The sequence below is a fragment of the Acipenser ruthenus genome, chromosome 3 (assembly GCF_902713425.1).
Source record: "Acipenser ruthenus chromosome 3, fAciRut3.2 maternal haplotype, whole genome shotgun sequence".
NCBI lineage: Eukaryota > Metazoa > Chordata > Actinopteri > Acipenseriformes > Acipenseridae > Acipenser > Acipenser ruthenus.
In genome coordinates, this window is record NC_081191.1 from 67,939,903 (window position 1) to 67,953,922 (window position 14,020).

At 38.0% G+C, this 14,020-nt stretch overlaps 1 protein-coding gene across 2 annotated transcripts in view; it reads right to left on the reverse strand.

The window, feature by feature from the left end:
• Positions 1 to 14,020, reverse strand: part of LOC117435279 (lethal(3)malignant brain tumor-like protein 3) — a 115,619-nt gene that overhangs the window by 85,450 nt on the left and 16,149 nt on the right. Inside the window, exons 2-10 of one of the 2 annotated variants that reach the window (XM_034058321.3) lie at positions 11,203 to 11,321; positions 9,390 to 9,505; positions 7,373 to 7,427; positions 7,165 to 7,250; positions 5,773 to 5,877; positions 5,474 to 5,609; positions 5,133 to 5,224; positions 3,237 to 3,382; positions 2,308 to 2,384 (exon numbers count right to left, since the gene is read on the reverse strand). In XM_034058321.3, the coding sequence (XP_033914212.1) occupies positions 2,308 to 2,384; positions 3,237 to 3,382; positions 5,133 to 5,224; positions 5,474 to 5,609; positions 5,773 to 5,877; positions 7,165 to 7,250; positions 7,373 to 7,427; positions 9,390 to 9,494 (802 nt within the window). In that variant the 5' untranslated portion in view covers positions 9,495 to 9,505; positions 11,203 to 11,321. The remainder of the gene's footprint in view (positions 1 to 2,307; positions 2,385 to 3,236; positions 3,383 to 5,132; positions 5,225 to 5,473; positions 5,610 to 5,772; positions 5,878 to 7,164; positions 7,251 to 7,372; positions 7,428 to 9,389; positions 9,506 to 11,202; positions 11,322 to 14,020) is intronic. The other variant, XM_034058322.3, reaches the window with a different exon arrangement.

Genomic DNA, 14,020 nt, shown 5'->3' on the forward strand with positions numbered 1-14,020 from the left:
TTGTGCTTGCCATGTTCTGGGTAAAAGTTCTAGTGAGTTTTGAAGAGAGAAATTTGCTTATTCAGTCTGCACGTATTTCGTTAGACACAGAAGCAGCCAACATAAACGATCTACAAGAGGAGATGCTGTTTTTGAGAAACTAGTGGAATGCCATTATTTCTGAGGCAAATGCAACGGAAGTAACTCCAGTGTTCAATTACAAATTGAACCGGCAAAGAAAACGCAAGCGATTTCACAACGAAACTGCAAATGATGTTACAAGTGAAAGTGCAGAGACTACGTTTCGCAATACAGTGTATTATGTGGCAAAGGACAACGTCATCAGTCAATTAAGCTGTCGATTTCAGTCCGTTAGAACTATCTGTGATGACTTTGTGGCAGTTCTGAAGTTTAGGAACATGAGTGCTAATGAAATCAATACATCGTGTGAAAAGCTAGTCAGTAAGTATTCGCAAGATCTGACAAAAGGTTTGGGAAGTGAAGATCACCATCTGAAGAAAATTCTACAGTGCCACTTTTCAAAACAATTTAAGGCCTTTGGACCTATTGAATACAATCTACAACATGAAACTGCAAACTATTTTTGGGGAAATTTGCATAGCCATTAGGATCTTTTGCACACTGCCTGTGACTGTTGCTGAGGGAGAAAGAGTTTTCAGAAAACATAAGATGATCAAAAATGTTCTCCGATCCACTATGTGTCAGGACCGATTGAACAACTTTGCCATTCTGTCAATCGAATGTGAACTTGCTCGCAAAACTGACTTCAGAGACATCATTCACGACTATACATCTTAGGAAGCCACCAAAGGACGAGGGCAGGAGAAAGGGCAAATATACAGGTAGGAAGTTTTATTTTTATTATTATTCAGACATAAGACTAATTATTTTGTTGTTATTTTTGTGGTATTGTAACATTTATAGGTTATATGTAATAAGAAGAAGAAGAAGAAGAAGAAGAAGAAGAAGAAGAAGAAGAAGAAGAATTAAATGATTAGGGTAGAAGTTAAAAATGTTAAAAAAACATTATATGCATGTAGAATAAGGAGATATTGGCTATAAAGCAGTTAAGCTACTGTCTGTAACTCTGCTTGTATAGTGCATAAGAAAAACATGACCTGTTGCTTCTTTGACATTGGCTATTAATTGCTATAGGGGAATAAGTACAGACAAAAACATGAATGTGTATATATAAATAGTTTAGAAATTAATTATTCAAATAGGTTTACTGTATTTGAATCAAGATGAATATATGTCTTAGTTCATGGGTGATAAGTGAAGTTTTGTTAAAATACAAAAGAAAATAAATTATAATTATAGTCCATGTGTCAATGTGCGCTAGCTGAATTGAGAGGGGGGCCCTATTCATAGGAATTGTCCCGGGCCCCAAAATTCCTGGCTGTGGCAAAACAGAAAAACACATACAGTATGTGCTATATCTATACACACACATTGTACAGATGCTTTTTCCTGTTTTGCTTAATTTAACAAAGTTTGATATTAATAAAACTGAACTAGGTTGTTATTAACCGGCTTATTTAACACAAGAAGAGTTTCCTGATTTTTTATAAATTCATTCAAACAGACTTTGTGACTTGGCTTACATGTGTAAAAGGAACGATGTTGGCCAAGAAGATGCACAATGGTGAAAAGAACAAAATAAAAAAGTGAAATAAATAAAGCTGCTTGGTCCTCTAATAATAAATACAATACACTTACTCCCTTAGAGGTTGCAAAGAAGATTTGCTGAGATGGCAGAAGCAAAACCAATAAATAAATCATACAGCTTAACTCAATTCCCATTCTTTCTGCTGGTAGTATGAAAGCACACATGGCATTTTTTAAAATGTTACGTTTCTAAACTGTTTTATTTTTCCGCAAAGGTAAGGGTGGGTTCATGTAAACCACAAAGATCAAAAATGTTTTAAAAAAATCAGCACCCCTTCTGTACTGCAATACCAACAGAAACCTTAGCAAATCATGAAGACTTGTTAAATTAAACAACTGCAGTTTTGCTCCATACTACAGATGTTCATGAACATATTTGAATGGATCATATTTTAAAATACTGTTTACGTTTTTGAATAGCATTTAGTGCAGCAGCTCAGTTTTCTTTATTTTTGACCTTTTAAGGTACCACACAGTGCCACCAGTTGGCTAAGTGGTACAAATGCAACATGAAATCTATTTACACATGATTCTGATTGTATGTGTGTTGCTTCAATGCAAAAATAGTTTTACTATTAAACGGTGTTAGAATAAAAGGTAAACTAGCACGTTTAAATGTCATGACTTGGTTTAACTTACCCTGAGGTGCAGTAAGTGGTCGTCCATTGTCCTGACACCATCCTACTGGATGGATATGCGGACTACTGGCATTGCACCTACAAAACAGGAACACAACACAACAATCCATCAGGGAGAACTCTTTTATGGACATATTTAAACTTTCAGTAGAAATACTTTACCCCCTAGACAGACAGACAGACAAACAGACAGACAGACAGACACACACACACAGCGTTGTTCTGAAAGGAATAAAACTAACACAAGACAATCCAACACAGTCATGTAATTGATCATACAGGACCTGCCACTGCAGTGTTTATTGTTTATTGCTGGCTATGCTGTTTCTTTACCATTTGCTATTGTGTGTCTTTACCATGAACACTATCATGGGAAAAACTATTCCCTCCTTCCACTCCCCTTTGTCAAACCACTAAGTTTATTTTTAATTCCCTGCAGGGATTTTTCAAACTCTACATTGATACTGATCAGGGAACAGATGCTGCAGGATCACATGTCACTCTGGTCCTGCCAAATCCATTCCGGTAGAGAGGTCCCAATAAAAAGTGGCCATGCAGTAGGCTGTGTGGTCCAGTGGTTAAAGAAAAGGGCTTGTAACCAGGAGGTCCCCGGTTCAAATCCCACCTCAGCCAGTGACTCATTGTGTGACCCTGAGCAAGTCACTTAACCTCCTTGTTCTCCGTCTTTCGGGCGAAACATTGTTGTAAGTGACTCTGCAGCTGCTGCATAGTTCACACACTCTAATCTCTGTAAGTCGCCTTGGATAAAGGCGTCTGCTAAATAAACAAATAAAATAATAATACAGTCAAACAGTGTTTAAGATACTTGCATGGGGACAGTTTGCTTTGTCACATCCAGCCTCTGCCAGTGACATATGCATGTCTGTCTGTGTATGTTTCAGGATCAGGAGGAAGAGGACTATTTCTCACCAGTAATCGTATGTATCATCCCAGTTATCGAAGTGCACCAGGAAGCGATTACCCACAACATCTGCAATGGACGCAACACAGACCAGAGAAGGGTTCTTTCTGTCAACTGCTTCTAGTTTCATACCAACTTGAAATCCTGATGGTGTCTAGTAAACAAACATAAAGTTAGAAACTCTATTACACACCATGGTATTTAAGAAACAAACATGTTCTACTTTATTGAAAACATACTGTACAGAGCCCTATTTTGAAGCAAAGGAAAGGGCAAATGCAACTTATGTTTGTTTTCATATCATTCAAAATATGGACTATGTATCCTTCTACTAAATATGGCACACTTTGTCCATAAAAACGGCAGACTTTTTGTACATTTAAGTTATCGATAACAAACACTTCATAAAAACAGGGTAAGAACATCTTCATGTAAGTAGAATATTTTTAATTAAATACAGTACTGTATTAAATTGTTATTTACGCCATAACTGGAAGTAGCCTACAGGGTCCACTGCTTGGATTAAACCAAAGAACCTGAACAGACCATGGATATTTTTGGAAAACCATGGAAACTCATGGAATACTGAGGTAAACGCTTAGCAACAAAAACTAGTTCTTCATAAAATCTGGATAAAACTATTCAAATTTTTTTCTTGTGTTTAACGTATCCATATTCTAATAGCATTTGAGCCCTCAGGAGCGTTCTCGCCTTCGGCTCGGGCATGTAACTGCACGAATCGGGCATTACCACACGATTAAGCCCGCTCCTTTGGCCTCAAATGCTTAATTTAAATCTCAAATCAGGAATTTAAATTTTAGTCACAACCTTTATCCATAAATAAAACACAATTCATGAAACAATTCTAGGATCAAATGTTAAAAATGTGGGGGGATCCCGAGTAAAAGCACTCGCTAGAGTGCAGGATGCGCTCTATAGCCTGGACGTCGTGAGTTCGAGTCCAGGCTATTCCACAGCCGACCGTGGACGGGAGCTTTTTCAATTGGCCGAGCGTCGCCCTGGGGGAGGGAGGGTTAGGTCGGCCAGGGTGTCCTCGGCTCACCGCGCACCAGCGACCCCTGTAGTCTGGCCGGGCGCCTGCGGGCTTGCCTGTAAGCTGCCCAGAGCTGCGTTGTCCTCCGACGCTGTAGCTCTGAGGCGGCTGCACGGTGAGTTCGCAGTGTGTAAAGAAGCGGGCAGCTGACGGCACACGCTTCGGAGGACAGCGTGTGTTCATCTTCGCCCCTCCCGAGTCAGCGCAGGGGTGGTAGCGGTGAGCTGAGCCTAAAAAATAATTGGGCATTTCAAATTGGGGAGAAAATAATAAAAACTAATTGGCAACGACTAAATTAAAAAAAAAAAAAAAAAAAAATACAGTGAAGGTGATTAATACAGTGGTTCAGGACTTCTCGCAAGTACAATATGGCATTTGTATTTCCATCATTGCAAGTTTTTCTACATTTACCTCTACTGCATTAACATCTATGGTCACCAATGGGTAATATGATGACATTATTCAACCATAAGATCAGTTCTGTGTGTGCAGTGAGTAGTAAGAAGATACCTTGAATACTATTAAAGATCTGACCTCACAACCATGGCCCATTTCTAGTGCTTGTTTACTTTACTTATGTTTGCTATACTCTTACCTGGTACACTTTTATAAGAGTAAGGTCTATATTATCAAACTATTCACAAATATTTAACTAGTACTTCATTTAAAAACTGTTGAGGTATTCATTAATTCTTGCTCAACTGTTCTAAAAAATGTCACAACATACTCTTTACAAACATTTAAAATATTTAAATACACAGCTGAATTTTATTTATAAGGTCCATTACAATTACATGTTCTAGGCTAAGAAATTGTACATTCTACATTCTGAACAAAAAAAAAAACTTACTGTATTTTGGTTTTTAAACAGATTCTTTGGTGCAGCTTGAACATTACAAGCTGTTAGGTAACTTTCCCAGTCAAATCCATCTTCCTTATAAGCTGAAACAAAAATACATAAATTTCATAAATGACTTATCTGTACTGCACATACATACAAAAATTCATATCAGGAGTCATTTTTATTTTTAAGCATTACCAAGAAATAAAACATTTTAATTTATGTTTGTCATTTTTAGCATAACATATCTGTAATCACAATTATTTTTTTGTTATTTGGTACATCCCATCCAGCACCAACATTTAGGAAGCTTTAATGCAACAAATAAATAATGCAATCTAACTGTTTACCTTTCGGTGGTTGAAGTTTGTGCCCTGTCATTTTACACCATCCCACAGGATGAATATCAGGTGAATCAGCATTAACCCAAAAATCATAGCAATGTGAAAAGCCATCAAAGTGAAGCCTAATGCGGTACCCCAAAACCTGCAAAAAAAAAAAAAAAGAACATGCTAAATATTTTCTGGAAACCAGCCACTAATTGTCTCTTACAGTTTAAACATTGTATTTGTGTTTATTTGGTTAAACAATGGTTCAACATCACACATTGCATGAAAGCCAAATAAATAAGAATAGTTTGTGAACTTACCTCTGCAACAGACAGCACACAAAGCATAGATGGGTGAAGTGGATCAATGCCTTCTAATCTCATGCCTACTTTAAAGCCATTGTTGTTTGATGGAAATGTCTGGTGCTGTTATAGGGGAATAAACAAACTGTTATGGAGAGTTTACAACTGCACATTACTGCTGCAAAAAGATGTACATGCTTTTGGTTTCTAAAGTCCTGTCTTCACTGCATGCTCAGAATGTAGTCCTGCACTACAGGGTCTCTGCTAGGTTGCTATAGAAACTGCATTTTTATTTGTAAAAGAGCATCTGTCATGTTAAATCTTGTAATCCAATAACTTGTAATTCGTCAAACACAGTAAGAGAGTAAATGATTAACTAAAGATGTTTTCTGTGCAAAACATATGATGACAAAACATGTTTGCAGTTTGCCTGTATCGATAGTCTCCTATATTAATAATAAGGAGCAACTCATTTGTACCTCTTAAATTCTTAAGTTCTTAAATAAGTATATGGCACTAGAAATTGTTTTGATAGCTGGAAATCAGGAATTACATGCCATCATAACTGGAGGAAACTGTAGAGTAAGTCAATCCGCGAAACGGAAATATGCATCGTGTGCATTTTTTTGAGGGACAGGGATAGGGCGACCACCCATTGGACGGGGCAGTCCCTAAATGTAACGATCAAATCCCAGTCCTGTACTAAATGCCTCCGGGATGGAATTTGTCCCAGCTTTCTTGACACAGTGTAATCTTACAGTTTAGCGCCACAGTCAAACCATAGCATATCTGTTTGGAGCAAAGCCCTGCCCTAGCTGCATCATTTTGCAATGCCCTACACAGCCCCAGAATGATTGACACATTGGATAGCCAACCTAAGACATAAAACTGTATAATCCCACTATCATGTGACTTTTTACACTCACATCACATATTCCCCAGCAGTCTGACACTGATCTGCTTTGGCGACAGCAAACAAAATACAATTTGTAGAATATTTTAATTCAGCGTTTTCTTTGTTTATATGAAATGGCTGACTCTAAAAGTTGAAGTGACACAGATAGTGATACGTCGGTAAAGGAAGGAGTACCCTATAAGGCTAAAAAAAGTAAGCACCTGTGCAAATTCAGACAAATGAGTTATAATGGTCATACACGTGAATTAGGAAAAGTGCAAATCAGCCTTTAAATGATTTAAAGCTCTGATAATTGAACCCAGTGTTACTTCCCATATAAATAAACAGCAAATATGGCCCTTGTAAATGTTTGTAAATGTTACCTTGGTGAAGATCTGGCCATGCACCCAGTTTTATCAGATTGGAGAATGATTGGGACAGACACATTCTTTTGACCCCTTATGTCTCATCATCTCTGGATTCTGTTATTCTTGTTGTCATGGACAGGAGCCTACCTCTGTAAACAGTTTGACAGGTGCTGCTATTGCCTTCTGTTCCTCCAGATACCGGTCCCAGCACCAAGTTTTCTTTTTTCCATTGACTGTGAAGACAATGGTTGGTAGGAAAAAAAAACAGCACAAATTACAAAACCACATAAAATCACTCCAAAATCTCATTTTTAGACAGCAAATTACAAAAAAACAAACAGTTTAAAAACATTACCATGAGGACTGGACATTTTATTCTTCACCTTTGTTTCTTCTTCCTTCTGGTGCTCCTGCAAAGCGACAGTGTTTGTTATTTAGGATTGCATAAGCCTGGGCCACACCATATAATTAAATGTCTAGTCGTGTTGTAGCAAACCGCATCTCTTAAGCCAGTCATTGGTAACCTGATAAATAGTGTTACAGAAACTCAGCACTTCTGTTTGTTAGCAAATACCTGTCACAAACTTTACAGTATCTCATATGACGGGTTACTGACTATAGTTTCAGTACAGACCCACAGTGACAATAAATTATATTTAAATTAACACAGACCTTAATTGGTTTGTCTGTATTTTACTGAACAAAATACCCTGTATTCTGCCACTCGCATTAAACCACTGCAACAATTTAATCCCATTAAAAAATATTGCAGAAATCCGTAACACTCAAATTTTTTTGGGGGGGGGTCACTTCCACAGAGATCAAAATTGTCTGAAATCCATAGAATGAATTACTTTACTTGTGGCATGTCTCTGTTCAAAGTTGTTTGCATGTTCTGCTGGTAAAGTTTTGCAGGAGAGACATCAGCCAGGAAACAGTTATGACAAAAGCATTTCAGCACCGTACTCTAGGAATGACATTTTATTTTAAAGGTTTTGCCAAACTGAATTTAACATAGGCCTGTAATTATCAGCCATATGTTTCTTTTATTATAGTATTTTACGTACTGAGTGAACCACAGATAATGTTTTTGTAACTTGTATGATTATTTCAAATAAAAACAAATAAAAAATTACCATACTGAATTTCAAAATTATAGCAACAGTATTTTATTGGTATGGTGCTAGAAGCTTAAAGGAAAGGAAACTTATTTTCTGACCAATAAAATTAATTAATTTATTTATATTTATATAGCGCCTTTAACCAAGGCGCTTTACAATTATTAAGCTAAACGGTACGATCAAGAGAAATGGTGGAAAGGATGAAGGTACATTTATAGAGCAAGGGTGAGGAAGTAGAGAGTGGTGCTACTGTGAGAACAGAGGCTAGGGCAGGGTTGGGCAAGCAAGCAGGGTCCTGATCGGGGGTTAGGGGCTAGGGCACGCAGTGGGATAGGCTAGGGTGAAAAGATGTTTTAAGGGAGGAGCGAAAACTGCGTAGTGTAGGTGACTGTTTTATATGGAGTGGGAGTTTATTCCAATGAAGGGGAGCCAGGAGGGAAAAGGAACGGAAACGGGATTGGGCACAGGGCGAGGGTGGGACCGAGAGGGACAACAGAGTTTGAGACGTAAGAGGCTGTGTGGTCCAGTGGTTAAAGAAAAGGGCTTGTAACCACGAGGTCCCCGGTTCAAATCCCACCTCAGCCAGTGACTCATTGTGTGACCCTGAGCAAATCACTTAACCTCCTTGTGCTCCGTCTTTCGGGTGAGACGTAATTATAAGTGACTCTGCAGCTGATGCATAATTCACACACCCTAGTCTCTGTAAGTCGCCTTGGATAAAGGCGTCTGCTAAATAAACAAATAATAATAATAAAAGAGACGGGAGGGAGCATATGAAATGCTTTTGTCATTAACTGTTAACGTTACAGTATTTATATTAAAACACACAGGTATGATAAACAAACTAACAGCTAAAACAAAACAATGCAACACATATCATATTAGTATTATACATTTTGCCAGCTTTGTTCTTATGTGCGCTTTATATTAAATAATGTTATGTTTTTGCCCAAAGACATTGGCTTTTGTGATGCTTTGGCCACCTCTTGGAAAATCTGTTGAACCTTCAGTGTCATTTATCCGTCACTTGTACAGACTAATTTATAAACATCAACGATTTTCCAAGTATATATTTAAAATGTGGAATAAGACACTCAATTTCAGATGCATCTATCAGATCAAATGCAAAGTAAACAGGCAATGTGATGTGTTGTACATATGTATTTCAATTGGATCCACATTGTTTTATTATATTATTGTTTGCAAATTTAATACAATTAAAATGTTTAAGTTTAACAGTACAGTACATACCATAAAACCATATTTTTCTGGTTGGCCTTTTGAACTGACACTTAATTTATTGTTCTTCTTTTTCACAGGTGACAATTTTAATTCTTCACTCGGCATCTTTATCATCAGTATTTTTCCTACAAAACAATACTCCAATATATCTGTCATCACTTCAAAGCAATGTTATTTTTTCTAAACAGGAGCTTCAGTGCTCATTCATCACAACAGTGTTGGTGAAGTGTTAATGGGGTGCCTATGGGAAAACCTACAGCTTGTGCAGCCAGAATGAAAGTAATTTTATCACTGTCATTATAAATTAAATTCCACCAACATCCACAAAGCACCTAATGGCACATCACAATTATTTTCTCACTCTACATACTTCATCCAGATGTTACCTTTCTGCAACCAAGACGCCCACAATTGATGTCAGTAAATGTGTCTGTGTACTGAGACCACCCTAACTGGTATCATCTGCTTATGGTAGTGTACTTATAGCTAAAGCTACAACGGATGATTTAAGTTTTCTACACACATATAAAGTGGCTATGACACAGATTTGTACATTTACCAAAATGACTAGTTTCAGTATCTATGAGGCCTACATAAACCATAACTTGCTCGAACTTATCTATTTTAAGTTTTAATTTGTTGTAATTATAAAGAGAAATCGCCTCGAGTGTCTTAATTTCCTGAAAACTTCCTGAAAATTCAGCCGTGGGGCGTGACATCATCGGAGGAAGCAGATTGTATTCTCTGATTGTTTTCAATCGAGCACAACTGAAACTCGTCGGACGAAAGTGAAAGAAGTCTGGTTTTATCTATGTGTGAGAGCTCGTATCAGTGTGATGTTCCCAACCTTTATGTTTTTAACCTATTTATGTCACGTATATTCTAAGTCTTGGTTTGTTGTATAGATGTTAATTAACTGCAAAAAAATGTCCCAAGACGATTCACAGACATGACAGACCTACGTACTACCAACTTCAAATAATTGCCGGGTCTCAAATAATCGCCTGTCTCCAATACGCGCCGGGTCTGTTGGCAAATACTGTAAATAAATGCCGGGTCTCTATTAAACAGCGGGTCTCTGTCATTGCCATTGAAGCTGAGGAGGAGCTTGAGCGTAATGAATAAGTGAATGCGATGAAAGTGACTCTCAGGATTAATAAATAATAATAGAAAACGATGACATCATATCCGCCTTTACCTGAGCTAAGTGTAGCCCACTCAAGCATGGATTGAAACACTGTTTTATTTACAAATTATGTGAAGAATACTGAGTGCAGAGATGTGTATACCTGCGGTGATTTACTGGCGTTTTGTCTGAGGTGTCTTAGCCACTTTAACTTTCTTTCTCCATTTACATTGTTACAATGTAGAACTGCAATTGGTTTTGTATTTGTAAATCTACAGTAATCTATCACAGATATTTTCAACCAAAAATGTAATTACATTTTATTTATTTTTTTCTTAAATTTAAGATTTGTTCAGTGGAAATGAGTAGTTGCATTGTCACATTAGAAATGTCTGCATTTTACTGATTTGAATGTGCAAAACTATTAGAAACATAATGGCAGGAGCAGCAAGCAATGATATATTTGTACTCTATTAGCAACCACAATACATAGTTTTTACCTCTCTTCAGTAGAATGTAGTAACATTATAAAAACATGCTCATTAAACCATGTATTTTCCTTTTAAGGGTTGTCACCTATTTTTAATTTATTTTTTTTCAACTCCTTTTATTAGTGAGTTCATTAAACACAAACAATTAAAGGAAAAAAAAAACTTCAAGTGAAATGTTTTGTTAAATCGTATTTCAATGTCTTACCTTTGGTTTCTATGGCTCCACGGCAACCTATGTGTTACAAAAAGGCTTCATTAGCCCGATTTCTACTGCATTCTCATTTTTCTCTTTCAGTGTAAGCAGTCTGTCTAAGCAGTCATTCACTAGAAAAGGAAAAGAAAAATTATAGTAAATATATTGTGCAAAATCTGTGAACTGATTTTAAATAAATGAATGGTGAAACTACCAATACCTTTTATTAAGTTTTAAGTGATTTCAAACAAAATACTATGTTCCTAATATTTCTGCTGCTGTAAAGCTTTTACATCCTACTCATGAAATAATGCTAGCTAGGTGTTTAATATAATATGAAATCCTCTTACTTTTACTTGATTTGTGGGTATTCTATGTGTTAACACTATAAAGTTGTACAGCCATACCGTAACCCACAATTGCACCCTTATATTGTTTTAATTTACCTTCAGTTTCCTAATTTCAGTGCATCTGTTTGCTTGATCAACATTGATACAGTTAGTGACTATTTTTTTATGTTTGATTTGATGCGAATGGTGTTTTGTTGACACTTCCTTTTTGAATTGACTGGTGGCTCCATTGAAGGGAAATGTTACAGTAAACGCGTGTGACGCCTAACCAATCAAAGTTGTAGCAGAGATGGAAGGGTGGTGAAGAATTTCAACAGGAAAGATAAGCTATTTTTTAAAAAGGAAATCATCTTTAATTTGTTATAGGCATATTCCAACCGGCACGTTTAGTTCTTTACGACTCACCTGAGTCATGGGGTTATTCCAGAACACAACACACATCCCAAGGTGTTGTACCGCCAGGGATGTCACACTGTTGTGTTCTGCATATCTACTCTTCTAAGGTTTTTTTTCTTTAGCACACATTTTAGAATAATGTGGGGGGATGAATATCGAGGCTCTTTGTGTGACTGTTCGATTGTCTTAAGTTGCATGTATCAAGCTTTGCAGGCTATTACAGGCTGCCAGTACACTTCCAGTTGTGTTTAAGGGATCTTATGAAGCTGGGACTATCTAAAAAAAACTATCAGGTTTCACATCAATCACATTTAACTGTTACAAAAAAACACACACACATACACATACACAATACACACATATAAATACAAGGTTCCCTTAGTCACATCATGACTTGTGTGTCATGCTGCCTAGATGAAATATATTTTCTATCTTAAGGTTAAGTTAACAGATTTAGGGCAAGTCTTACATTTATGATAGGAAGTCATGTAACAGCAATGATAGGGTACAGCTAATCTGTCAAGTATTAAATGCAATAGATATGATTGTGTTTGAAGTGTTCAGAGACAGCCTTGTACAGAATGTATTACCATTTTAACAGTCCCTAAAATTCATGTGAACTCTGTTGTAGCCTGGGCATTTAGTTATAATTAGTGCTGAAACAAATATCAGAATATTCAAATGAATATTTTTTGACATGTATTCGGATACAAAAATCGGATGTTCGTATTTGCTAGAAATGACACACATACCTTGCACTTATTTAACACCTCACCAGAAGTTGCGATTTCAAATAACAGCAATTACAAAAAACGTGAATACAGATACCTTTAAGTACAAGATACAGAAAATAGTTATAATTAAGAGAGGTAGTAGAATACGGCAAAATATGGAGCACTTCAGTGCAAGTGCAAGATGATGCAAGTACCGGTACAATTGGGTGACATATAGTCCATTATAGTCGAGAGTTGTGAGGTTTATAGATGCTGTCTGAACAGGTGTGTCTTTAGGAGGCGCCGTAAGGTGGTCAGGGACTGAGAAGTCCTGATATCCGTGGGTAGGTTGTTCCACTATGAGGAGCAAGGGTGGAGAAGGAGCAGGATCTGGAAGCTGGGGAGCGAAAGGGGGTTACAGCTAATCTTCCAGTGGTGGAGGAGCGGAGGGGGTGAGAAGGGGTGTAGGGAGAAATAATAGTTTGAAGATAAGAGGGAGCAGAAAGGTCGATGCAGCGATAGGCGAGTACAAGAGTTTTGAATTGGTTGCAAGCAGCGATAGGGAGCCAGTGGAGGGAGCGGAACAGCAGTATAGCGTGGGAGGAACGAGGACGGGAAAGACAAGGCACGCAGCAGAGCTTTGGATGAGCTGGAGCGGACGGATAGCAGAGGCAGGGAGGCTGGCCAGGAGGGAGTTGCAGTAGTCAAGGCGGCACAGTACCAGGGTCTGAACTAGGAGCTGCGTGGAGTAGTTGGTGAGGAAGGGGCGAATTCTGTATATGTTGCTGAGGAAGAAGTGACAGGAGCGTGCCAGAGTAGAGATGTGCTGAGAGTAGGAGGGGGAGGGGTCGAGCAGTTTCAGTGGAGTGTGCCAGCAAAAACCTGATTGGAAGGGGTCGAGCAGAGAATGTTTTGACAGGAAAGCAGAGAGCTGGCGTTGTACCGCTGGCTCAAAGGTTTTATATAGGAAAGGGAGAAGGGAGACGGGACAGTAGTTCTGGAGGGATGATGGATCAAGGGAGGGTTTGTTTAAGGGGGGAGATGCAGGCCTGTTTGAAGGCAGAGGGGAAACCCGCCAGAGAGCACAGAGGTCTTCAGAAGAGAGGACTTGAAAGGGAGTAGAGCAGGGGCAGCAGCCTAGAAAAGGTGAGTGGGAAGGGGGTCCTGAGCACACGTGGTGGGTTTATGGCTCTGGAGGGAGGAGAAGGAGGGTAGATTAGTAGGGGTTGCAGAGGGGTTCCATGTTTGTTTTATTTGAAGTATTTAAAGTTAAATTTCAGTTTTAATTTGCTTGTTCAGCTACAAAAAAAGACACAAGTAAACCTCATGTTTTTACTTTATGAAAACACGTCTATAGCAACTGTTTATTGT